General features: G+C 42.4%; 2 protein-coding genes and 2 non-coding genes across 4 annotated transcripts; 3 read left to right on the top strand and 1 right to left on the bottom strand.

The window, feature by feature from the left end:
• Positions 1-83: 83 nt before the first annotated feature.
• Positions 84-9,799, top strand: TCP1 (t-complex 1). The gene is made up of 12 exons (XM_063096555.1): positions 84-319; positions 1,351-1,436; positions 1,643-1,771; positions 3,307-3,404; positions 3,795-3,905; positions 4,258-4,439; positions 4,611-4,737; positions 7,373-7,548; positions 7,914-8,037; positions 8,332-8,524; positions 8,666-8,829; positions 9,496-9,799. The coding sequence occupies exons 1-12, from the start codon at positions 256-258 to the stop codon at positions 9,710-9,712; spliced, it is 1,671 nt and encodes a 556-aa protein (XP_062952625.1). The 5' UTR covers positions 84-255; the 3' UTR covers positions 9,713-9,799.
• LOC134379384 (small nucleolar RNA SNORA29) lies at positions 3,556-3,696 on the top strand. Its single transcript, XR_010023783.1, has one exon. It is a non-coding gene; the product is annotated as a small nucleolar RNA SNORA29 (small nucleolar RNA).
• Positions 8,103-8,231, top strand: LOC134379374 (small nucleolar RNA SNORA20). The gene has a single exon (XR_010023773.1). It is a non-coding gene; the product is annotated as a small nucleolar RNA SNORA20 (small nucleolar RNA).
• Positions 9,700-21,919, bottom strand: ACAT2 (acetyl-CoA acetyltransferase 2). The gene is made up of 9 exons (XM_063096556.1): positions 21,766-21,919; positions 19,755-19,889; positions 18,419-18,600; positions 17,040-17,157; positions 13,419-13,562; positions 12,255-12,377; positions 11,375-11,529; positions 10,507-10,617; positions 9,700-10,097 (listed from the first exon to the last, which is right to left on the bottom strand). The coding sequence occupies exons 1-9, from the start codon at positions 21,818-21,820 to the stop codon at positions 9,927-9,929; spliced, it is 1,194 nt and encodes a 397-aa protein (XP_062952626.1). The 5' UTR covers positions 21,821-21,919; the 3' UTR covers positions 9,700-9,926.
• Between the last annotated feature and the right edge of the window lie 5,083 nt (positions 21,920-27,002).

Genomic DNA, 27,002 nt, shown 5'->3' with positions numbered 1-27,002 from the left:
AGCCGGCTCTCTTCCGATCTCTTCGCTTCCGGGGCATTCACGCTTCTGTGCTCTTACCCGCCTCTTCTTTCCCGCCATGCCTCGGGTCCGGCCAGAGGAGGGAGGGAGGCGGGCGGGGCGCCGTTACCCAGCAGCCTCAGCGGCGTCGCTCGGTCCGTTTCACGCCGCCGCTACCGCTGTTTGGGCCGCCGCCCGGCCGAGGGACCGAAATTGCCCCCGGTGTGAGTCAGAATCGACGCGTACCCTGCAGCCAAGATGGAGGGGCCTTTGTCCGTGTTCGGGGACCGCAGCACTGGGGAGTCGATCCGCTCCCAGAACGGTAAGGGCGGGTGAGGCCTGGCTCGGGCGCGCCGGCGGTGCGGGCGGAGTCCTCAGCCCGCCCCGTCTGCCCGGGCCGCCTTCTTTCCACCTCCCCTTTTCCTCCACAGAAGGGGCCACGGGGGGTCCCGCGGCCGCATCCGACCGCCAGCCGTTCTCGCCACACGCGGTGGGGCGGCGCGGTGCCGCAGCGCCCTCTCCCCGCAGGGGAGGGATTCTGAGCGCGCAGCACGTTTCGAGAACTGCGCCGGGGGGTGTCCCGGGCCGAGGGCTGGGAAAGCGACCCCCACGCGCTGACACTTGCTGCCATGCGTCGCATCCCGTTTTGTTGTAACCGGGTGGAGCGTCCATCTTAACGGTTGGGCTTCGGTTTGGGACTCTAACCAGAAAAGACTAGGTTCGGCTCCCATTTAGCAGATGAGCAAATGGCCACGGAATTTAGGTGACTTTCCCATTGTACCCCTTCAGTTGTCTGAAGTAGATGTGTTGGGTGCCCGATGTCCAGATCCAATTCTTATGCCAAACTATCATTGACAGCTTCGTGCAGTAAAATTAGTTAACGATATGTCAATTGGATGTCAGTGTAAGCGGTACTTAAGATATATTTATTCTAGTAAACGTTAATACAAGTCAGTAAAGCATTCATTGTCGTCGTTCAGCCGCTTTTGAGAGCATTTACGTTTTGAAGTCGTGGGTGCCTGTCTAGCTTACCGTTTATTTAGATTCCTTTTTTTAGTGAACGAATTTGAAGTCTGCACTCTCCGGGTGAACTACTGCTTTTCAGCCTCACAGATAGATTATCAATTTAATGGGATTCAAAAATCTGCCGGGATTTGTAGGAAAAGGTCAATATATACTTTGGGGGGGCGGGTATGAAGTGTCAGACCATTAAATTGTAACTATTGAACAGATTCGTAGAATTGGAAAATTCAGAGGCTGTTGGATGTCATTACTTCTTTAGGCTGAAATGATTGTCCTTTAGAGTGGTGGGTTTTTCTAATTTCCTTTTTTTTTTCCATTGACTATGTACAGTTATGGCCGCAGCTTCTATTGCCAATATCGTAAAAAGTTCTCTTGGTCCAGTTGGCTTGGATAAAATGTTGGTGGATGATATTGGTGTAAGTACACCTAACTATTGTGTTGGTTGCCTTGAAGATAAAAGATCTTAACTGTCTTGCTGGGTGAATTCTTTGTTTTTATCAGAATACTGGTATTGAAAGGTGTATTAACAGTGAATGTATCACGATGGGGCTGTGTTAATTTAAGGGGTGTCCTGTTTCTGTATGTGACTTATGTTGTCATTTTTTTCCTGCAAATTTCTTAGGATGTAACCATAACTAATGATGGTGCAACCATCCTGAAGTTACTGGAGGTAGAACATCCTGCAGCTAAAGTTCTTTGTGAACTGGCTGATCTGCAAGACAAAGAAGTTGGGGATGGAACTACATCTGTGGTAGGTAGTCACCTGGTAGAGTGGCAAAAGAATGGTCATTTTTCTTATAAAGAAAAAGGGGGGGAGGTGAGGGGTGGGACTAAGAGTTGAAGCCATAAGTGAATCGTTTGCTTTGAGTCAGAAATAAGTTAACACGTATAAGGGGGGAAAATTAAGCTTTTTCTCATGTAGCGATTTAGAAACAATTTAAAAATTGTTATAGCTAGTTTGTACAATTTAAGTAGGAAAGAAACTTGACATAATTTAATATACGCCATGTTTTGAGGGCTTTTTTTCTCCCTCAGCTATGACAGTATTCATACATTACACAAGTTTTTTCTTGGTTTCTGAAGTTTGTTTCCTCCTCCCTTGTCACCACATGAGTTTTGGAAATTTCTAAAATCTTCACTTTTATAATTGTCTAGAAAAGATGTTACCAACTTTTTTTTCCTAACTAGATATTTTTATATTTTAAATGTTGACAGGCAATCTCAAGAATTCAAAACGGGAGTGTAATTTAGCATGATATGATATAATCTGGAGTCGGTAAACATGATTAATAATATAAATTCTTCGTAGGTCATCCAGTACAGTGGTATAGTTTGGGGAGAAACATACTCTTGTAAAACAAGATATGGTTTGTAGGGAAAATGTATTTCTAGATTAAACTTTACTGTCAAAGGACTGAATCTCCCTCTTTTGAAATATGAATATGGGGCTGGCCAGTTAGTTCATTTGGTTAGAACGTGGTGCTGGTAACACCAAAGTCCAGGATTCCATCCCTATACCGGCCAGCCGCCAAAAATAAAAAAGAATTTTTTTCAGTTGGTTAGCATGTAGCACTGATAAAATATGGAAATGTTTTTTGTCTATGCATCTTTTTTATGATAATTTGACTTAACAACTATTATAATTTTCCCAAAAGAAGAGGATAGAATTATAAGTCTTTTTTTTTTTTTTTTAATTAAAAAATGTTTTTTAGTGTGGGGTTGCTGGGTTTGTTTTTTTTTTTTTAACCAGAACAAGTTCTTTTTGTTTTGTTTTTTGTCTTTTTGTGACCGGCCGTACTGCACTCAGCCAGTGAGCACACCGGCCATCCCTATATAGGATCCGAACCCGCGGCGGGAGCAGTGCTGCGCTCCCAGCGCCGCACTCTCCCAAGTGCGCCACGGGTCTGCCCGACAAGAACAAGTTTTTAAATAAGCCAAATAATAACCTAAAATAAAATAGTACAGGTCATTTTAATAGTCAAGTTCTTAACTTGTTTCTGTTGAGCACTTAGTCTCTGAAAGTGATGAATTTGTCATCTTTTACTATTGTACTTATGAACAAATTTTTATCTAGAACATTGTTCTGGTTCCTTTCTGGTTTTGGCCACTTGAATACGGAGTACTTTGTAGAGTTCTCTTTTTTTCAGATTTCTAATAACCAGTTATTGTTTCACCATCATCACCATTCTGGTTAATGATATCTGACCATTTTCATGTTGTTCTTATGTATGCTTTGCACATACTGAATGTCAGGCATGCTTACAGCAATGAATGTTTTCTCAACAGGTTATTATTGCAGCAGAACTTCTAAAAAATGCGGATGAACTAGTCAAGCAGAAAATTCATCCCACATCAGTTATTAGTGGCTATCGACTTGCTTGCAAGTAAGATTGCATTCAGAAAATTTTATGTTACTTGATGTAATAGTTGTAAATGGTCTGTTTTGATTAATCACTAAATTTTAATTTGAAAAAGTTGTGTTTTAGCATTTTAGTAGTAATATTTGAAGTAAGAACTAAGGCTGGTATATATTTTTTTCCCATTTGACTACCATATTTTCTTCTAATAATAGATTTTAGTGGCTATGCTTATGGGATAGATTAAAATTGCCATGATCTGAAGAGGGAGGGTTTGTTTTGTGTCCTCCTCCTATATGAAATGGCTGAACAGAAAATGAATTACCTATGACATTTTGACACTATGTGTTAAATGTGATAAAACCAAAAAGTGAGTAGTAAATTTACAAGTGTTTTTCTTCCCCCCACTTTAAACAGGGAAGCAGTGCGTTATATCAGTGAAAACCTAATTATTAACACAGATGAACTTGGAAGAGATTGTCTGATTAATGCTGCTAAGACGTCTATGTCTTCCAAAATCATTGGAATGTATCCTTGTGATGCTCTAATAAAGTTTAGATTTCTTTAAAAATAAGATCTTATGTTTGTTTTTATGGAATATCAAACTTAAGCAAATTGATACTGCATTAGAGATGAGTGATGCAGTATTGAAATTGTTGCCTTTTCTGCTTTTCTAGGGTGAAAGTAATATAAAGCATGTATAATAGTGATATAAATCACACACTGATAAGTAAATACCATAGCATCTTGATGGCATAAACAATTCTTGTTTTGTTGAAGAATAAAATTGCTAAAAGGAAATCCCTTTGAATTATCCTTGATTTTTATGGATACCATTTGTCCATTCCAAGTCTGTTGTAATCCTTAACTGTCGGCTTAGAAATGGTGATTTCTTTGCTAATATGGTAGTGGATGCTGTACTTTCCATTAAATACACAGATATAAGAGGCCAGCCTCACTATCCAGTCAATTCTGTTAATATTCTGAAAGCTCACGGGAGAAGTCAAACGGAGAGTATGCTGATCAGTGGCTATGCACTCAACTGTGTAGTGGGATCCCAGGGTAAGATTCTGGATTTGGTCACAGAATAAGATACTACCTTAAATTTGTGTTTACATATAACAATTTAATGAGTTTATGCTATTCTTTATTATGCTTTTAAAGATAGGTATATTTTATGAAACGTGGCATTGTTACAGTTACCGTAAAAGAACTTAATATGTTCCATTACAGGCATGCCCAAGAGAATAGTTAATGCAAAAATTGCTTGTCTTGACTTCAGCCTGCAGAAAACAAAAATGAAGCTTGGTGTACAGGTAGTTATTACAGACCCTGAAAAACTGGACCAAATTAGACAGAGGTATGTTGAGAGATTATTTTTGGCCTTTAAAAGGGAGGTGTTTGTAAATTACCCTTGTGTTGGACCACGTGATAGAAAACTACAAAGAATGATTGCTGTATCTGACAGATAACAGAGGAAGTTATCAGAACTACTTATTAGGTAGCAGGATATAGTATTCATGAAACTGTAGTTTTAGGTGTGAGTATCTTAGAGGACTTTGAAAATTAACATATTAACTAAATCAAACTATTTTACAGAAACTTCCGTAAAAATTAGAAAGTGTGATGGTTGTGTTTTAAGAGGGATTTGGGGTGATCTAGCTTGACGTTTTGTGGAATTTTGGTTTTATGAGTCCATTTTCATTAAAAATATGGAAGCCAGGAACCTATTTCCTCCATGAAGCAGTATTGAACTCAGCAGCAGTATAGTATTGACTGTGTGCCTACTATATGCCAGGTACTATGGGATACAGGTGGTGGTATTTATTGATTGGCATGCTAGAACAACTAGGTGTGAAGACAGTTTGCTGCTACGGATTGTGACTGCTTACTTCCAGGTAAACTGTATCATTCAATTATTTTAACAGTTATTAGTTTGAAAAAACAGCTGAACCAAATCTAAGAGATATCTTTGCTGTCATCTTTTAAATCTGTCTGCATTTGTATTTTTTTCCTCTTTCCTTCCTGATAAAACAAAGTATCCTTTCTTCCCTCAAAGGCCAGTCCCTCTGCAATAAGTGTTCCACAGTCTGATACTTTCTGCCTTAGAGCATTGCTTCATTGATGCTTATTTCTCAACTGTATCTTCAACTAGTTCTACTCTGCCTTCTTTTCTAGATTCCACTTGTAGCTCTCCTGTCCTTAAATGAAAACCTCTTGCTTGCACATCCTGCTCCAATTACTCCCTCTCCTTCCACTTCTCTTTATAGCCAGGTGTTAGTGATTTACACAAAACTTTTCTGAGGCTTTATTTACCATCCCCTTTTTAGTCCTGTTGTCTAATGAAGGGCTGCTTGTCGAGGTCCCTAGTGTGAAATTCAGTAGACACTTTTCAGCCTTCCTCTTGGACCTTCTTAGAAATACTTTTGTGGGCGCAGAGTCTCTGTGATACTGCCCTGTTCGTATTCCTTTGCCTGGGCCACCATGCTGTGACATTTACTGTCCCTGGATAGCTCATTAGTTCCCATTGACTTCAGATATTATCTCTATGTTAGAGGTTCTCAAATCTTTCTCTGAGCTCCAAACACATACATCTGCCTAATTCAATACTGCTTTCCCCCCACCTTCCTTTAAGCATCTCAAAGTCACTGACTAAAACTAAACTTCTGATGATCCCCCAAATACTCTCTTGGCCATTTTAGTGATGGGGACCCTTCTACTCATGCAGAAAACTAGGAAATATCCTTAACTCCTCTTTTTCATTTCGTTTCCTGCGGGGGGCGGGGTGTGTTGGACATTGATTGTTACCAGCAACATACTCTCCAACTTGAGCTAACCAGCAGCCCAGCCCCTTAACTCCCCCCCCCCTTTTTTTTAAAACCTGATAACCCTTTTCCCCTCTAATCTATCTCCAAAGCCCCTTGATTTCTACCTCCAAATTAAATTCACCTACTTTCTCTTGTCCAGATTATTGCAGAAGCACCCAAACTAGAAGACAATGATTTCCTGGATTTATAGCCCCAGTTCTTGGTGTAGTGTCTGGCACACAGTACTTGTTCAGTAGACAGGATTTTCTTTTGAGGTTGATCTTTAACTCATTTTACTTTAAAAATGTTTGAATGATATTGTCTATTCACATGGCTTCAATTATACATGGACTCTTCAAATCTGTATCTCTTTCCCATTGTTTGCTTATGATTTCCGTATTATATCTGGCTGCCTCCTAGTAGCTTCACCTGAATAACACAGAGGATTCAAACTTGAACTCTGATTTCCCATCCTGCCCCCAACCTGTTGGCCTTTATTTTACTCCAGGAGTCAGTGGCTATACCTCTTAGTTACCTAAGCCATAAACTTTGACTTTCTGCTTCGGCTGTCTGTGCTCATTGGGTATATTCCTGTATTTCTAGCTACTGTCTCCTTGCCTTCAGGCTTCATTCTTCCAGTGCAGTTTCCACATTGACATCAGGGGGTCTCTTGAAAACAATTTAACAATACTATAACTAGTCTTGGTTAAAAATATTAAGCTTTGCCATCTAGGCTCTAACATGGCCTACAAGGTTCTTCATTTACTGTCACCTACTTCTACAATTTCAACTCCTACCCTTCTTTTGGCTTCCTTGTCTCATCTTCTAGGCTGGATTTATGCCTCTCCTTTGCTTATAATTTCTGCATACCACTTTAGTGACACTTGCCCTGGAGTGTGATAGGTAATCCTTCTCCCTGCTAGATCCTCAAAGGCAGGGCCCATTTTCTCTCTGACCATAGTTCTTGATTAGGAACTCAAATTAGGGTTTTGGAGAGGTAACTGATAATTTTTAATTCCTTGAACTTTTCCATAAATCGGACCAATTGAAATTCTGGTCATAAGTGGGAAAGAGCAGTAAATATAATTTAATCTGTAATTATTTTGTGAAAAATACTTTACGTGATAGCTGCATTATTAGGAAAAAAAATACAGAAGATAACTTCTGTGTTTATTGCTTTCTCTGTAGAGAATCAGATATCACCAAGGAGAGAATTCAGAAGATCCTGGCTACTGGTGCCAACGTTATTCTAACCACTGGTGGCATCGATGATATGTGTCTGAAGTATTTTGTGGAGGCTGGTGCCATGGCTGTTAGAAGAGTTTTAAAGAGAGACCTTAAACGCATTGCTAAAGCTTCTGGAGGTATATCTTCTGCCAGCTCTCAGATAAAATACTGTTATTCTATGCAACCACGTCAAAGGTCTTTTTACGTTGGAATATCGACACTATGCAGCTTCAAAAACATTTTTACTCCCTTAATACTTTGTGCTACAAATATATTTATGGAGCTATTTTTCACATAACTGGAAAAGTTCTTTAACTTACTGAGTTTGGAAATTTATGGAATTTGTTCACCTCAAAATTGACATGGTTCCATCTTAGGATAAAGGGACAGTTGCTTGTCTGATGACTAACTGTAAACCTTAAACTTGTATCACTTTTATCATAAATGTTTCTAAATCTAAGGATGTTACAGTATTTACAGATCCTTTTAATTGTCTTAATAGCAACTATTTTGTCAACCCTTGCCAATTTGGAAGGCGAAGAAACTTTTGAAGCTGCAATGTTGGGACAAGCAGAAGAGGTGGTACAAGAGAGAATCTGTGATGACGAACTGATCTTAATCAAAAAGTAAGAGCTAATTTCTAAATTATAAAGCTATATGGATTTTTTTTTGTTAAGTAAAAATAGGTTTCCTTCCCATTTATTTGCTGCTCTAGTCTCTCAATGATATGAGCAGTTATACGCATGGGATAAAATAATATTGGGCCATTGTAATTGAGATGGCATAACCATTTCATCTCTTTTGCATGGACTAGACATTGCTTTTGGTACCATATGTCTAAATGTCCTGGGTAAGCAGGATTGATCAATGGCACTTTTATAAATATACTGTTTTAAGAATCTTGCTTTTGTTTTTAATAGCACTAAAGCTCGTACATCTGCATCAGTTATCTTACGTGGGGCAAATGATTTCATGTGTGACGAGATGGAGCGATCTTTACATGATGCTCTTTGTGTGGTGAAGAGAGTTTTGGAGTCAAAATCTGTGGTTCCAGGTGGGGGTGCTGTAGAAGCGGCCCTTTCCATATACCTTGAAAACTATGCCACCAGCATGGTAAGAATTATTTACTTTCAAGAAGGGCAAGGGAGATGATCTTTGGTATTTTGTTAATACACTTTGCCTAAAACCTTAGGTACTGCTGTGTGCTTTAATAATTTTTCCTGTAGTGAAAAGACTAATTGTTTGTCGTCTTAGGGGTCTCGGGAACAGCTTGCTATTGCGGAGTTTGCAAGATCTCTTCTTGTTATTCCTAATACACTGGCAGTTAATGCTGCACAGGACTCCACAGATCTGGTTGCAAAGTTAAGAGCTTTTCATAATGAGGCTCAAGTTAACCCAGAACGTAAAAATCTAAAATGGTAAGCATACAATTACCCTGTCTTTTTCATCATCCTCTGTATATCATATTTGATAGTTTGGTTTTATTTTAAATTCATAACAAATTATCTTTTAAGCTCTTCCTGGGCTTTTTGAAAATAGCATTGAAAAGGATAGTAAACACCAAGGTCAAGGGTTCAGATCCCCTACTGGCCAGGCACCAAAAAGGGAGAGGGTGCAGTTGACTATAGAGTCAGCAGATACAGATAACAGACTTGTCAGATACTTAAAGTAAAAAATGTTACAAGTGTTTGTTGTTCAGTCACTCATAACTAACTCAAAAGACGAGGACTTTTAGATCAGCACTGGTGTGCCTTAGCCTCTCCCTGCTTCTCTGGTAGACACTTTAGCTACAGGAAATTCCCATAGAGGCATAGGTGAGGTGATTTAAGAGTGATCCATATTCTCAAGCAAAAACATCAAGGAAAGATTTGTATTCTTTTAATTCTATTTTTCCAAAAGCTTTTTGAAGTATCCATGTATCTTAAATGATTGGAAACAGTTTCTTTACTACCTTCTAGGCCTTTCTACAGCTCTTAAGTGCTGCATAAAGGGACTCAGTTTCCCAACATTTCTCAAAATTAACATTTGAATGGAACCTGATCATTGTGTAAGAGGCCTTTTAATACTTTGTTTTTTAATTGCAGGATTGGTCTTGATCTTATCAATGGTAAGCCTCGAGACAACAAGCAAGCAGGAGTGTTTGAGCCAACCATAGTTAAAGTTAAGAGTTTGAAATTTGCAACAGAAGCTGCAATTACCATTCTTCGAATTGATGATCTTATTAAATTACACCCAGAAAGTAAAGATGACAAACATGGAGGTTATGAAGATGCTGTTCACTCTGGAGCCCTTGATGACTGATTTCTCTTTTATTTATAACAATGTTAAGTACAATTGTCTTGGACCTTGAATATTACACATTAAAGTACAGCAAGCTATTGACTTGGATTCTTGTGAAGCAGATGATTTCCATCCTCACTTTGGTCCTCTAATTTCATATATTATAAACTTAGTACTTTGTTAGTTTAAAAAGAAATGAGGTTCGAATTTCCATTAAGCAGGATTGTTTAGCAGTTCATCCTCTCTGCACACACATTGCTATTCCCATCCCACCCCCAATGCACAGCGCTGCAACACCACGAGTACCACCTGTTCTCTCTAGTGTGTGTAACAGGGTCACAAGAATTCGACAGCCAGATGCTCCAAGAGGGTGGCCCAAGGCTATAGCCCCACCTTGAATGTTGACCTGAGAAGGAGAAAAGTTTATCATAGATCATTCTTCTATGGACATAAGTTTAAAATCCTAAACTTGTCTTTCCTCTTAATATTTTACCAGGCAAACTATTCTTTTCAAATTCAGCTTTCCTGCTGAGGAATAAATTCATATTGTGACATCTATTCCTGACTTGTTCCTTTAGTTCAAAAAATGATTTTAGAAATCTAAAATGCTCAATTCTTACCTGAAGTAAACTAATGTAGTCAAGATTTTTTTGCCTTGGGAAGCAACAAAACAAGTGAACTGAGTCCCACTAGGAACTAGTATTCACCCATTACCAAATGGCCAATACGCGGGAAATACATCTAATTACATACTATTTATAATCTTAAAATTGCATTGTGAAATTGCATTGGTGAGCTCTCAGGCTTATGTTTACCTTGTCTGGGTTTAATCCAAGTTCTTTAGTTATTGCAATAGAGAGGGCTGCAAAGGCTTCATTGATTTCAAATATATCAACATCCTTCAGTGACCAACCTGCTTTTGCAACCTAAAGGAAAGATTAATAGGATAAAGATCTAAGAAAAGGCTAAAGTTACTTAAGCCATTTTTCATTGTGTACATATAAAAATATGCTGCATAATACCAAAGGATCTCTTAAAAACTTCCACTTTGGGTTCCTAGATCTGTCCAGTGATACCTCACATGTTTTGCCTTTGTGAAACCCAATTCCATCCAGGTCAAGGATGTGCTCTAAAACATCCCTTAGAAATTCTAAACTGTCTTAAATTTTGAACTAATAGCATCTGTTACATGTAGGTAAGGTGATGTAACAGAATTGGTTTCCCTAAAAAGCATGTGATCCAAATGTTCTTGGCAATTCTTTGTGGTAGGGAAAGACTAGAGGTCCAACTAAATAAGCTTACTTAAGGCTAACAGGAAGACAACGTTGCATAAAAAGCAAATGAAAGCTGATATGAAAACAAGCACAAGAAAAGAGATCTGAGCAAAGGTTTAGAGAGGAGAGGACTTGGAAGGAAACTGCACATTACTGGCCTGGTCCCAGAGGTTATATGTGGGGTCCTCAAAAAGTTCATGGAAAGATGTGTATTACCTTTTAATTCTATTTTTCCACGGATTGATTTTTTTTTTTTTTTTTTTGGTGACTGGTGAGTACAAGGATCCGAAGCCTGGACCTTGGTGTTCTGTAACACTGCTTTAATCAACTGAGCTAACGGGTCAGCCCTTTCCATGAACTTTGAAGCACCCTCATCAATAAAGCAAAGGATAAGATCTAACAGACTCACAGCTTGCTTTATTGCTGGAATTGGTCCTATTCCCATAATGGAAGGTTCCACACCTGCTTGTGACCACGAAACTATCTGTGCTAGAGGTGTGAGCCCACGATTATCAGCTTCTGACTTCTTCATAAGAACCACAGCTGCAGCACCATCATTCATTCCTGGAAAATACGAGTGACTTGATTCCTGTAAGGCTCATTAGCCTCGGTTACATGTCTGTGACTACTTTCTTTTCCACCTTGAAGACATGAGCTAAATTATTTTACATGTTGACAAAGTTGTCTGCCATAATTTAACAGACTTTATAGTGTAGTTAGAAATGGTAAGTTTGGGGGGCCGGCCCGTGGCTCACTCGGGAGAGTGCGGTGCTGATAACACCAAGGCCCCGGGTTCGGATCCCACATACGGATGGCCGGTTCGCTCACTGGGTGAGTGTGGTGCTGACCACACCAAGTCAAGGGTTAAAATCCCCTTACCGGTCATCTTTAAAAAAAAAAAAAAAAAAAAAAAGAAATGGTAAGTTTGGCAATATAATAAAATTGACCATAGAACATTCCAACCAGAGAAAATGGAAAGATAACAGCAGTGGGGGAGAGGATATTTATGAAAGGAAATGGACACAATAAGCCCAGGCCTCACAAGGAGGTATTGCTCAACCGTGGAGTTCCTGAATTTACTTTTTCATTTGTATCTCTAATTGGGATGTCAAAAAACAAATCAATTCTTTCAGTAAAGGTTAAGTCAATGATCAAATATAGAGAAACTATTTTTCCTTTAACAGACTGAGTTTTAATAATTTTGTATATAAATAGTTAAATGAAAAGTATTCACTTGGTATACCCTGCAGTGGATGGTATTCCTCCAAATGCCCTTCAAAAAGTCTCACCTGAAGCATTAGCTGCGGTGACTGTTCCCATTCCATCCTTAAGAAAGGCAGGCTTTAGCTTGGACATGACTTCTATGTTGCTCCCGTGGTGAGGAAACTCATCTGTTTTAACTTCAGTAAGACCTGAAAAAAGGAAAACCAATTACCCAAGATTAGTACAGAGATAGAGGTGAGTGTGCTGGAAGTGGTGAATTTCTCAGACATGTAACATGAGGTTTCATATTTGGCAGAAAGGTTTATTAACATACACACACTTTCATTCCAACAGGAGGAAAGGACACATCAACAAGAATTAATGTATGTTGAAACAATTTATGAGAACTGTCCTCATGAGACATTTTGGATGTTTTCCAAATCCATAGCTCTTCCTGAGGAGAGTAGTTACAGGGAGTCATTTGTGCAAAATGATGCTCTGTTTTGGGTCATAGCACTTCGCTGGTTACAACAGAGTGGGTCAGGGAGTCTCAAAGCCAGTTTCATATGGACTGGACATAAGAGATGTTAGTTATCAATAAGAGAATTTGACTAGAGCACTCTATATTAGACAACTGCTAACATACCCTCCAGAAATGTGGATGTAAAATCCACTCTCTAGAAATGTGGATCTAAGATGTGCACAGAAACAACAGGAGATAACGGATGTTCGCTTCTGAGAAGGTTTAACCTGTGCAGGGAACAGGTCAGCTGTCGCCTCCTAACAACCATGAGCCAATGTACCAGTTTCTCATGAAACCTGCTGTATACACACAGCAGCTGCAGGCACTGTGGGACCAAGAGTGTCTGAATGCTGAGTTGACCATGTTGCCCTGTCCCATGAACGTAACACCCCCGTCCCCCACATTCAGATATATCCAGGATGTATCTTTGCAATCTGAAAAACATAACTAAGATACAACTTATAAACATTTATATCTATCTATCATCTATCTATCTATCTATCTATCTATCATCTATATCTATATATATCTGTATATATGGAGGTGGGGGGCAGCTGGCCAGTACAGTGATTGAACCCTGGACCCTGGTGTTATCAGCACCACAATCTAACCAACTGAGCTAATTGGGGTGTGCGTGTGTGTGTCTGTCCATCTGTCTGTGTCTGTGTGTGTATGTATGTCTGGCCAGTGTATGCACTGAACTAAACCATTATGATTATATACCCACCTTTTCTAGAAGACACAAAAACAGGTACAATCTCTTTGTCAAAATGGCCGGCTTTCTGTGCACTCTCTGTCCTGTTCTGGGACAGAACTGCAAGCTTGTCCTGATCTTCTCTACTTACTTGCCATTTTTTGGCTACATTTTCAGCTGGGAAAGAAAAAAAAAGCAAAAAAACAACATTTTTCACTAACTGGCTCTTGGTAGCTCAAGTTGTACACACTTAAGTGCTGACTGCACACTCTAGAAGGCTCACAGGGGGGCTGAGGGGCAGTGCTCAGTGAGGGGTGGCCTCCCTGCCACAGGCAGTGGACTTGGCAATGTCATAGTGACTCTCAGGAAGCCATTTTCTTTCTCTCTCCCTTCTCTCCTTTCCTTTCTATATAATTGTAAATGTTCCAAAATTTCCTTTAAAACAGATTCAGCATTTATATTTTTTGCCCCATTTCCTTTAACATTCTCTTTCTGAACCATTTGAGAGAAGGCTGTAGATACAATGTCCTAATACCCTTAAATTTTAATTTCAGTGGACACTTCCCCAAAACAAGGCCATTTTTTTGCATTATCACAGACATAAAAATCAGGAAATCTGAAATCGATACAATGCTATTACCTAATCTTTGTTCAATATTCATATTTCACCTGCTGTCCTAATAATGTCCTTACAGCTATTTTATTTGTTCAGTCCAGAATCCAATGAAGGAGCGCACACTGCATTAAACTATCAATCTCTTTAGTTTACTTTTATCTGAAACAGTTCTTCAAAAATAGTGTTTCTTAAGCTAGATATTTTTGAAGAGCATGTGCCAGTTCTTTTGTCAAATATCCTTAATTTGGATTAGTTTTATGTTTCCTCAAGAGTAGACTGAGATTATGCTGAAGGGCAGGTGTGTCACTGAATGATGGCATGATCTTAGTGAATCTTACTAGGACACAGGTGATAATCAGTTTATCCCAGGGATGTTAGCTTTAGTCATCTGGTTGTAACCTGGTGATATCCACCAGATTTCCATATTGTAAAGTTACTATTTTTCCATATATAATTAATCAATAATTTAGGGGAAGTTATTTGGGGATTATGAAAATATCCTCATCAAATTTCACCCACTAGTTTTAGCATTCATTCATGATTTTTTTTTTTAAAAAAAGATGACCTGTAAGGGGATCTTAACCTTTGACTTGGTGTTGTCAGCACCACACTCTCCCAAGTAAGCTAACCGGCCATACCTATATAGGGATCCGAACCCATGGCCTTGGTGTTATCGACACCACACTCTCCCAAGCGAGCCATGGGCTGGCCCGTCATTCACGATTTTCTAACTCCAAGATTCCTTCTATATGTATTAAATGGCATTTTGCTGTAAAAAAGCTTTTCCTTCTCTCCTCATTTATTCAGTTATTTACCTCAGTGTGGATTCATGGTCTTTAATATGTTACAAGCCATTACTATCATTATTTATATTATTATTTATTTTAATGCTCAAATTGTTCAAAATTTGGGCAGTGGGAACCCTGTAGGCTGACTCCTGTGTCCTACTGACATGTCCCCATAGGCTCTGAGCACATCCTTAATTTTTTTTAGCACCTTTGTCCTAGTCCTGAAATGAGCAATTTCTCCAAGGAACCCTATTTCCTTTTACTGGAGGAAGTATTTAGAAACAGATCTAGGTATTAGGACTGCCCATTGTTACTAGTATGTCATTGTTTCTAGGCCTATCAGTAGGAACTTTCATATATAAAAACAATTTATAATTTTACATACAGATACCGTCATGGTGACACCTTGAGTCATACTGATATCTTCAAATGCAATCTAACAGAAGCTACCTTCTCCCCCCTTTCCATACTTGTAACTCTCTTCTAAAGTGAGAAATGGCTTTCATTATCCTCAAAAAAAAAGGATCCTTTTGCAGATTTCTGGAGCTCCTTTTCTTTGTAGCTCCCATATCCCGCACCACAAACTCCAGGCATCTCAGCAACCCCAAATTCCCTGCCTCTCCAGATCATTAAGACCACTGTCCCTTGCTTCAGTTCTACCTCTCCATGCCAGTTTGGAAAGTGCCCCCAGGCAGAGAGCCAGTAATAGCAGGCTTTCCCTTTTCTCAAGGATCTCAGTCTTGCATGATTATTAGTCACATGTTACTTGATATATTTTGACCAGTTTTATAGTTGTTTATAGTAGGAGGTCTAGTCTTTACCAATTACTCCATTGTGGCCTGAGCCATCTTTTTTTTTTTTTAAACGAGAAATTTATTTTCTCATACTTCTGGAAATCTAAGATTGAGGTATCAGGAAGTTTGGTTTCTCCCCTTGGCTTGCAGATGACTGCCTTCTTGCTATGTCCTCACATGCTCTTTTCTCTGTGTGCACATCCCTAGTGTCTCTGTGTATCCAAATTTCTTCTTCTTATGAAGACATCAGATTGGATTTGGGCCCACTCCAATGGCCTCATCTTAACCTAATTACCTCTTTAAAGGTAATTAAACAGTCACATTCTGAGGTATTGAAGACGAGGGCTTTGACATGAACTTTGGAAGAGAGCAGGGCACACAATTCAACCCAGAACACCTTCAAGGGGGCTCAGGATCTGAATATTTAATAAGTACCTCTGGTGATACTGAGGCCATTGGTGAGAGTTACTCACCTTGAGAGACTCTGGCCTAGACACCATACCAAGGACGACCCTGGCACAGCACACAGAGCCCTCCATGGCCTGCCATGTGCCTCTCAGCCTTCTCTGCTACAGCTCTCACTGGAGCAGTGATGGAGACTGGGGCTTTGCACTGTTTCCACATCTCTAAGCCCTTCCCTCCTTCCTCACACTCACACACACTATTACATCTGCTTGGACTCTTGCCCTTTCCCATCCTCTTTCTCATCTGATTTACATTTCTCATAGCAGCACAGCCATTGCTGCATGCATCTGAACAAGGTGCTTAACTTCTCAGGGTTTGTTTCTTTAAAATTAAATGTCAGTTTTTTTTTGTTTTTTTTTTTTTTTTCAAAAGATGACCGGTAAGGGGATCTTAACCCTTGACTTGGTGTTGTCAGCACCACGCTCAGCCAGTGAGCGAACCGGCCATCCGTATATGGGATCCGAACCCGGGGCCTTGGCGCTATCAGCACCGCACTCTACCGAGTGAGCCACGGGCCGGCCCTTAAATGTCAGTTTTGTTTCCTAAGTTTTACATTCATATGCAGTAAAGATATGAGTTCTTTTGATTTATCACTTGGCTTTACCAATCAACCTAGACCATGGGAGCCTTCTAGATGGGTGACTAATGATCTGATTGTGTAGTGCAAAACCAGAGTTAGGCCTCAGAAGAACTGGCTTATCTCTAGTGCTCCTCTGCCACACGACCACTCTGTGGGCCCTGTTTCTTCATCTGGTTAAATGAGGGGACTGATCCAGAGCTCTGAAGGACAATCAAAGACTCACAGAATAGAGAGTTATTTGCTCATTTCACTTCAGTTCACCAACAAGGAACCATGACTTTCAGCATGGACACAAAAATGATTAGGACTCGGTCTCTGCCTAAAAGGAGGAAAGCACCTGAGAAGCAGATTATTATATGATCTTTTTCAGCCTTTTTAAAATTAATATGTTTCCAGCCATATCTGCCTTACCTGTAATGCCCATATGATAGTTGTGAAATGCATCTGTGAGACCATCACAGAGTATACTGTCGGCCAGCTGCACCTCACCCATCTTTACTCCTGCTCTCAGGTGAACTAAGTGTGGAGCCTGGAAACAAGACATACAAATGCATTTCAGCGTGGTTGTGATTAGTCCTCTCCTTAGGGTCCCACTCAGAACTATCTAGCATTTCCTCTGTCTTTATCTAGTCCCCTATGCAGCCCTTCTCCCCAGTTCCAGTGCCTCACCCAGGCCAGAGCCTGAAGACCCTTGGAATTAGCAGACCACTCTTGGGAACCCATTCCTCTTCTACCTAGCCATTTCCATTTCTCTCTCGAACGTATCCACTCTGTGTCCCATTTTAAAAATCCCACTTGTTCTTTCCAAAGAGGCAACTAATTATCTGTTAAATGAAGAACTCATCTAAGGGCTTAAGCAGTGCTAACAATTTGTTACTTATTTTGATGGAAGACATGAAGCCTATAGTAAGAATAATCAGGTTGTCTAATTAACTAATGTAGAAGGATCTCTGAGTAGGGAGTGCTCTTAACTCCCACCAACTCAACAGCAGCTATAATAGAATGGAAAGAGCATTACACTTGGAGTCAGGAGAGCTGTACTTGAATGCTGGCTTTAGGCCAAAGTTTCTTTACCTGTAAATTGGGAATGATATCATCTAATGTACAAAAGCACCTGGCAAAGTCCTGCACAGATGTTAGTATGTCCCCATCAAAACTGATCTGACCATTTTTGCAACCTTCAGCCTGTCTCCTCTGGAGCTGGGCTGAATTGGCCTCTGACTAGAGGATTCCCAGGTCAGCCTGAGCTGCCTCAGTAGGAGGCAGGGGATATACTTTTTCCCTTTCACCATTCTGCCAATTTGAGGGATGGACTTGATGAAACAAACCCCAAATGGCAAACCTATTGGAGAAGGGTGCCACTCAATGGTCCTCTTTTCCATGTTCTGTATCTCCAAAAGGTCAACAAAGTCTGGTCCCTGGGGTGCTCCTTGTCATGTGCAGGAAGGTAAGTGGCAACATCTGCTTTTGGCTTTTTCCCACAATGAGAAAGAAATTGAAAACCAAGAATATCAACCAACTAATAACATGGGCTTAATTCAGAAAATATGCTTCAGTAAAAACAGTTTAGAAAAAATATATTCTGTTCCAATCACACTAGGTGATAGTCTTTTTCTTCAACCTGGATTTCCCATCTGATTTGAAGAATAATTAACATTCAGGTAGGGATTGAGGTTGAATCCATTTTTTGTTTCTTTGTTCACTGTTTGGTTCCAGCTCTGATATGCATCAATTTACTCTGCTATTGTACGGATGTGAGTTTATCAGTGAGAGGTCAGCGAGAGCCTTACCTTGCTCATACTTTCCATGCCTCCTGCAACCACAATGCTGGAGTCTCCTATCCCTATTGACTGGGCTGCAAGGCACACGGCTTTCAGACCTGACCCACAGATCATCTGGCAGCTCCACGCTGGAACTGAGTAGGGAATTCCTGCACCCACACTGGCTTGTCGAACAGGATTCTGCCCACATCCTACAAGAAGGCACACAGAGGCCTCTCAGCAATCAAGAAAAAAGATAGAATGTCAGGGTGAAAGTGCCTGCAAAATTGCCAACTGGGTCATCTGTAACAACTGAAAAAGTCTGAGTCAAGGGCCTGAAAAGGCAGAACGGAGGAAGTGGCCAAAATGTAGTCAGTCTGAGGTGTTACACATATATTTCTTTTTTTTTTTTTTTTTTGTCTTTTTCGTGACCGGCACTCAGCCAGTGAGTGCACCGGCCATTCCTACATAGGATCCGAACCCGCAGCGGGAGCGTCGCTGCGCTCCCAGCGCCACACTCTCCCGAGTGTGCCACGGGCTTGGCCCTCACACATATATTTCAAAGCTCTGGAGAGTCATGAGAAAGTGGCATGGTTCATACAAGACTTTAAGGACTATGATGAGTTGAGAAAGAAGAATTAGGAAGAACTAAAAAACTACAAAGTAAATACACAGAAAAATGTGCCAGGTCTCAGACAGGGTAAGGACAGAAGTTGGTTTTGAGTAAGCATTTCCAATTATCACTACAAATAATAAGAATTTATGCTACCGAGAGAGCATCAAACTAGCTATTGATAACTAATTAGGAATGGTCAGTGACCACTGTTCTGTAAACCCAGAGGGAATCAGCTGTAAGATGGGAGTGCTCTCAGGACTCACCTATCTTCCTCCAGCGAATGATGCGCCCCCTGTTTGTGAGGAGCATGAAGTACAACCTATCTTCCCAGCTCAGAAGTGAGCCCTAAGAGGGCAAAGACTTCACCTGTGTCGCTGGAGCCACACCCCCAACACTTAGCACAGTGCCAGAAACACAACAGGAATTCAATACATTTTTCTTGAATGTGTGACATTTTAGGGGAATATGGAGGACCATGCATACTCTCCTATACACCAGGCTGGCTCTACTTCTAAAGAATGAAAAGGCAGTGTAGGTCAGTGGTCTAGGTTCATTCGGGGAAAAGCATACTGAAGAAGCTCAGTCTGAAGCTGAACAGAAGCTAGTGACGGCTGGGAGGAGGAGGGGCGACGGGAGAAATTCTAACAGAGGAAACTGAGCCAATGTATGGAAGCAGGAACATAAATGTGTCTGTGTGTTAACAGCTGTTTCTAATAAACCTGAGCTCTCCCGGGGTCTCTGAGGAGTTACCTGCTGCCAAAACATGCCCAAATATGACTTCGGACACCTCTTCTGGAGCCACAGTGGCCCTCTTCAGGACTTCTTTGATGACAGTTGAGCCCAGGTCCTGGACAGGAACAGTAGATAAGGCACCACTGAAGGAGCCTGCAACAGAAGGGTGGACAGAGTGGACATGTGAGAGCTGAGGGCAGTGCAGAAACCCACCCCCGTGCTGCAGGCTCTGGGCCCCCTGTGGCCGGTGAGATGGGCGCTGTCTGGAAAGACCACTGCGAGGAGGCAGCACCCTCTCCCTTCATGCATTCCCTCAACAGCTACTCTGGGCAAAGGGCAGAGCGTGTGTCACAGCCCGTGGTGCCCAAGGCCCGGACAGGTGACTCCCAGAGCAGCCTGTGTGTTACTGGGTGGCAGTTCCAGGTTCTTGGTATATCCGTAGGAAAAAAAAAAAAAAGATCTTTCATGGGTCTGGTGAAAAGAAAGGAAGTGGGGGACAGAGAAATGGAACATAATAGGGAATTATTACAAAGTGAAGGTACAAGCGGAAAATAGTGCACAGGCGTCCCGCGTCCCTGTGCTGGAGTGAGCAGAACTAAAGCCACATTGGGACTGAAAACTACATGGGCTCTAAAAGATCCTAAAAAGACAAGTTTTTTTCCTGGCATCCATTTCTCTGAGTTCTCTCTTTTCCCATGGTTATTTGGTATTTTGGACCTTGGTTATGGGGCGAGATGACATTATTTACATGAACGTAAAGTTGTTTTCCAGCCAGTCTGAAGCTGCAGACTTGCACGTACTACCCAGATCGTGAGATATCAGCAAGGACGCGAGCAGAAACCAGACGAGGCCTTGGCCAGACCTCGCACCTAAGACCTTGCATGTTGCATGAAGCCCTTGCTGCTCACGTGCCCCTCCCTCCCACTTTTCATTTCCCACGTGCCATTTCCTCAACCCCTCTTTAAAAATCATTCAGTAAATCTGAGTCTTGGAGACGGCTTTAGCCTGGACACTCACTCTCCTTCAGGTTTACTTGAGAGATGGGTTCGCCCAACACCTCCCTCACGTCACGGGTGTTCCTGAATAAAAGCTGACATTTGACTTTTTGGGTGGTTTGCTTTTGTCTATGAGTTGGGCATCAATTTGGGAGAACCTCAGCCAGGAGCTGAGGGAGAAATGCCTGCGCCCCAGATTCTTATGGGGAGGGTTTATATGTTGTGGGACAGGGGTGTTTCTCGTTAGGCTACACCTGCTTCCTGTCATGTGTCCCTAAGTTTCTGGAAGTTTGGGGCATGCACAGTGGGGTCGCTTTCCCATATCTTCGTCCTTTGCCATTTGGCGTCGGGGGGGGGGGGGGGTGGGGGGGGAGAGGTCGTGTGAGTCATCTGCACTTTGGATGCCCCCAGGGTGCAGCACCGACCTCCAGTCCGAGTATTCACGGGCAGCCTCTCTGGGGCGTGTCCCTCCTCTGTCCTGTCCTACACGGACCCCTGGCCCCATCCATCTCCTGAAATCCGAGGGGATGGACGTGGCCCACGCTTCCCAAACAAAGGGCGCCAACGGCACAGCGGGCCAAGGGCTGTGAAAACTTCGGGGCACCGTAGACACGGAGGCAACAACCGCTCACCCTTGTTGGACCAGCCCGACCCCCGCCGAGCGCCGGGGTCAGACCAACTAGCGGCTCGCCCCTCTGACCGCTGGGCCCACCGATGGCTCCACCCAGAGCTGGCCAATCAGGGGCCTCGCGAGAGGAAGGCTCCCTAAGCCAGCCAATAGGAGAGCCGGGATGGTGCAGTGGCTCTACCCCAGGAGCCAATCCGAGTACGAGGGGCGGGGCGGGGAAACCACACGAGGGGGCGGGGCTGCGGGCCGAGCCGCGGGAGGCGCGAGGCGCCGAGTTCCGGGCCTCCGGGGTCCCGGCCGGCCGGCCGGCCTCCTCCTGTCCGCACGCCCCTCTCCCGTTCCGCACAGCTGCCGTCCTCGGCGCGCCTGCCCAAGCGGCGGGCGGCTCAGGGCCCCGGCCACTCACCTATGGCGGTCCGCGCTGCGGCGACGATGACCACGGGGTCCGAACCTGCGCTCATCCTGCCCACGACGCACCCCCTGCTGCTGCCGGCCAGCGCTGCCTGCGACTGAGGCTGAACTTTGCCCGCGGCTTCCAGGCCGCGCGGGGCGGAGCCGGACGCCGCCCCGCCCCCGCCGCCTCCGCGAGGCTCACAGTGCGCAGGCGCGAGGCCGGGCCGGGCTTGGTCCCCAGGCGAGGGCGCGGGGTCCGAGGGGGAGGGCCGCGGGGCTCGGCGCAGTCACACGCCTCTTCAGACCCTATCTGGCCCCCTCAGTGTCGTAGCTCTCGCGACGTTTTGGGATTTTTTTGTTTCCTGGTTTCAGGGTTTTTTTTAGCTTAGGGTTTTTTCGAAACATTATGGAGTGGCAGTGACAGAGGCGTATCTCGCGTTCATCCGAGGACTTGAATCCCACTGGCGACAGTGTCAGGTGGAAATCCTGCGACTGCAGGACCGAGGACAATTCCGACGGTCCTTTTGCGCTCTGGCTTCGGAAGTTCCTTGCGTTTCCCCGGGCGCCGTGACCACCCACCCACGTCAGCGCTTCGCTGGGCTCTGCGCGGGGCGAGACCCGGGAGCACTGGGCGCGCCTCTCCGCGCTGACACCGCTTGCCTCCCTCTCCTGCGAGCTCAGCTCCACTAGCAGGATGAGTCACAAGTGCCTTCGGTTGACAGTTTGGACAGTGAAAGGCGAGGAACTTGTAATAAGTTGGGTCGCTACAGAGGATTTTTAAAGCAAATGTACTTCACAGGGCCTGGTTTTCCAAAGCCTTGCAGTTTATATTGACCTTGCAGAGGACTGGAAATTTTCCTCAGGTGTAAGATAAAGATTTGTGGCACAGCAGGTTGCTGGCTCAAGGACAGACTAGTTACTGATTAATGTGTAAAGATACTGGAATATTTCTGGAGAGAGAAGGAATGTTTGCTAAGGTCAAGCTTTTGTTAATGGATCATTTAATTGTCTATTGGAATGTCATCTGGCTTGTTTCACTGAAAGTTACCAGCCTATACTGTTAAACTATAACCCCACCTATGTTCTCTTCCTGTCATTTCCTGGTCTGGAAAATAAATGCAGGAAGAGAACCCCAATTCGGGGTTAATTTCCCAAGAAAGGGATGCCTCTCGCTTGAGGATTCCAGGGAAGTTAACCACTTCGGGGCTTCTCACTGCTGAGAAAAGATGGGCTTTGAGTAATCCTTTGTGGCTCCATCACCCAGGGGAACTGGGGTGACAAATCCGTGGGGGGCAAAGCAACAGGTCACGTCTGTTTAAATCCCTTTAAGACTTGCTGTCCTCTATCAGCAAAGTTTGCTCACTAGGGGACAGGAAATGGTACAGGGTTTTTATCTTTCTGACCTTTCTAGAAACCTCTACACCTGGCGCCAATTACTTTTCCAGCCTCAGCACTGGCTATTTCCCACTTAACACATTCCCACAGTCTAGCTGCGTGGGCTCCTACTGTGCTGAAAAAACACCCATTCTGTTCATTACTCGCACCTTGCTCAGCCTGGAAAGAACTCCACCTACTCTCCCTGATGGAAGGTGGAATCCTCTTGTCTGGGGAAAAGTCCTGTCTTTTGTAATAACTTTCCCCTTTCCCCCTCCCTCCCATTCTCTCTTCTCTGCACTCCCCCTAGCATATAGTATACAACTCTGCTGTATCACTTTTTATACTGTAGTAATTAGATGTTCACATTTCCAACGACCCTCTACCCCAACCCACACTATGAGCCCATTATTCCCACATTGAGGTCTTGTTTTGTCTTATTTTCTCTAGCATCTAGAACAGTGTCTGATACTCAGTGGGTACTTAATGCTTTTCAAATAAATGTTAATGAATTTTCGTGATTATCACCTAAAAGCTTTCCTTAACCATTCCTAGGGGCTGTATGTAGCCCCATCTAGAAAGGTTAAAAGTCAACCACAGATATGGAGACTTGCAAATATGTGAATAATAATTAACAGAGAACAATCATAAGTTGTTAATATTGAGTAGGTGTGTTTGAATAAAAAGAAAAGATTATAGTGGGGTAATCAGTGATGGCTGGCATTTAATATCTGTTTACAGTGGATGTGATATGTTTCACCTCTTTCCATCAGTCCAGTTAGAGTGATTGATTCCCAACATCCATCTTACTCTAAGCGATTAGTCTTAGACCTGGCCAATGGTTGAAGAATGGACATGTGACCCAATCTTGGCCACAAAAATGTGAACAGAAGTTTGCTAGGTGGTTCTAGGAGAGGTATTCTCAGTTCTAAGAGACAAAGAAGAAATGGATCCTTTTCCCTTTGGATGTTGTGGTGTTTGAATGTGAGGCCAGTAACCACTGCAGCCACCTTTGACCATGAGGGGAGCCTGCACAACTGCAAGGCCACACACTGAGGGCAGCACAGGAGAGAGAGAAAGAACCAAGGACTTTAAGGACACCTTAGAGGCTAACCCTAGAATCTACTAAACCTATGGCCTTCCAATTATGTGAGACAAATTTTCCTTATTGTTCAAGCCAGCTTGTTAGGTAAGCTGTTCTATTACATGCGGCTGAAAGCATCCTAGTACATCCAAGCCGACAAGTACATTTCTTCCTCTTATTTAAGAGGATGAAAGGAGACAGAATAACACAGCAACAAGAGCCTTGGCTCTTGGAATCAGACTTGGTTCAGCTGCCAGCTTTGAAGTGGACATTATCGAGGGAACTTTAATGATAAAGGACAGCTCCAACACTTACTAACTCTTTAATTATAGCTACTGTCCTTTTTTTTCTTTTAGCAGAAACTATGCAAAGAATAAAAATTCATTATTTGGGGTAGTTTGACAAAGGGAGATTGTCTGTCAACAGGACTGAAACTTCAAGATAATAGTAATGACTAAGATTTACTGAGCAGTCACTGTGTTTGGCACTTGCTATGAGCTGAATATTTGTGTCCCCCCAATCTCGTATGTTGAAGCCCTGATTCCCAATGTAATGTTATTAGGAGATGGGACCTTTGGGAGGTAATTTAGGTCATGAGAGTGGAGCCCTCATAAATAGGATTGGTGCCTGTGATATTATATGTATACAAGGGTGGAATACAAGTTTGTGGAAAAACAAAAGATAACATGAACCTTTCCATGAACATTTTGAAGTACCCTTGTATATACTGGTTTTCATCCATGGTTCCTGGCTCCCCAAGGCTTCCTCTGCCTTTCTGTTTTGGTGCTTGCCGTAAAGAAATCCTCTGAACCTACCTTGTCTGATTATAGGTCTTAAGACCCCTATTTCGGGAGGGTTCCTGCCCCCTACCCAGGAGGAAGGAAGGCTGCACAGGGAGGCCAAGAAAAATCTGAACAAAGAAGACTTGCTGGGTGTCCCCACTCAGTCTATTAGTGTTAGATCATACCCTTTTGGCCCAATCACATTTCTACATGGTTGTCCATGCTTCAGTCATGTCTATGTAAAGAAGATTCCATAAAAACCCAAAAGGACAGTGTTCAGAGAGCTTCCGTATAGCCGAACACTTGGAGGTTCCTGGAGGATAGCATACCCAGGGAGGATATGGAAGCTCGGTGCCCCTTCCCCACACCTTGCCCTATGCATCTTTTCATCTGTATCCTTTGTAATAACCTTTATAATAAACCAGTAAATGTTTCCCTGAGTTCTGCGAGCTGTTCTAGCAAATTAATCAAACCCAAGGAGGGGGTCATGGAAACCTTGAGTTATAGCCAGTCGTTCAGAAGCACAGGTAAAAACCTGGGCTTGCCATTAGCATCAATATGGGGGGTATGGGGGGCAGGCAGTTTTATGGACTGAGCCCTTAACCTGTGGATCTGAGGCTATCTCCAGGTAGACAGTGTCCAAATTGAACTGGAGGGCACCCAGCTGGTGTCCACTGCAGAATTGCTTGCTTGCTGGTACATAGGGAAAAAAGCCCCGCACATTTGGTCCCTGAAGTCTTCTGTGTTGATCTATGTTGACTGTTGCTGAGTAAGAGTATAGGAAAAACACTTTGGTTTATTTATATATACAGTGCCCTCATAAGAGACATGAGATCTCTGCCATGTGAGGATACAGCAAGAAGCCCTCTGCAAGCTAGGAAGAGATCCCTCACCAGCACCCTGATCTGACTTCCCAGCCTCCAGGCTGGGAGAAATAAATGTCTATTGTTTAAACCACCAGTCTATGGTATTCTTGTTATAGCAGCCAGAGCTAAGACAGCGTTATAAGCACTTTACATGTGTAAACTCATTTAATGCTTTTATAAGGAAAAAACTGTGCCACAGAGAGGTTAAGTAGTTTGGCCAACTCATGTAACAGATATGTAGTAATGTGAAGATTCAAACCCATTAGCTCCAGAAGCCACTCTCAACTTGGATATGGTCTATGACCTCTCCTATCCTAGACATATCAGCAAAGAAAGCATCCATTTTCAGAAATGAGGAACATTGACTATGAGTAATCGTAAGTCTTCTCCAAGTTATTCATCAAGGTGGATACAACAGAAACGTGAAAACTGGTAATGTCACATGAACAGGCCTATAAATTTAGTCAAATTATGTAAGTGGCTGAAAAACTAATTTCCTTTCACATACCAATGATTACATAATACCACCAGGACAGAGAAATTCCATTTTTGTTTAAATTAGGTGAGTTAAAAGGACACACACAACAAAAACCAAAGTCCACAGCATTTAATAAATCAAGGGGATATTTTAGTACATGCCAAAATGCTTATCATATGTAATTTAAAATTGTGAAGAATTTATTCACAAGCAGACTGCACAAAAGGTTAATCATAGGACGGTGCAGATATATGGGTATGTCAGCTGAACAAGCAGAAACACAGCAGTTATTTTCAAATAAATTGTATCTCAGTTTCAAGTCTTACAAATAACTCCACTTCTGAGGTTCCTTGGCAATATAAACATTCCTTGTAATATAATGTCTAAAACAACTAGATATTTTGCTTTTAGCAGAAATGACGTTTCATCTCAACCACATATGAAAAGCTATAGAATCTAAAACCATTCAATAACATAGAACTTGGCATTTAATGTTTATGTCAGAGAAAATGGAGCAAACTTTGACAGTCAGTCTTATACCTTAAAAAGATTTTCTCCTACATTCTAACACCTCCTAGGCTTATTGATTTAATATTAGCAGATATGTTAATAAAAATCAGTAGTACTGGCCAATGTTTTAAAGCAACCATTACTGACGACATAATA

The sequence above is a fragment of the Cynocephalus volans genome, chromosome 5 (genome assembly GCF_027409185.1).
Source record: "Cynocephalus volans isolate mCynVol1 chromosome 5, mCynVol1.pri, whole genome shotgun sequence".
Classification (NCBI taxonomy): domain Eukaryota; kingdom Metazoa; phylum Chordata; class Mammalia; order Dermoptera; family Cynocephalidae; genus Cynocephalus; species Cynocephalus volans.
This window is presented reverse-complemented; position numbering and strand designations above follow the sequence as displayed.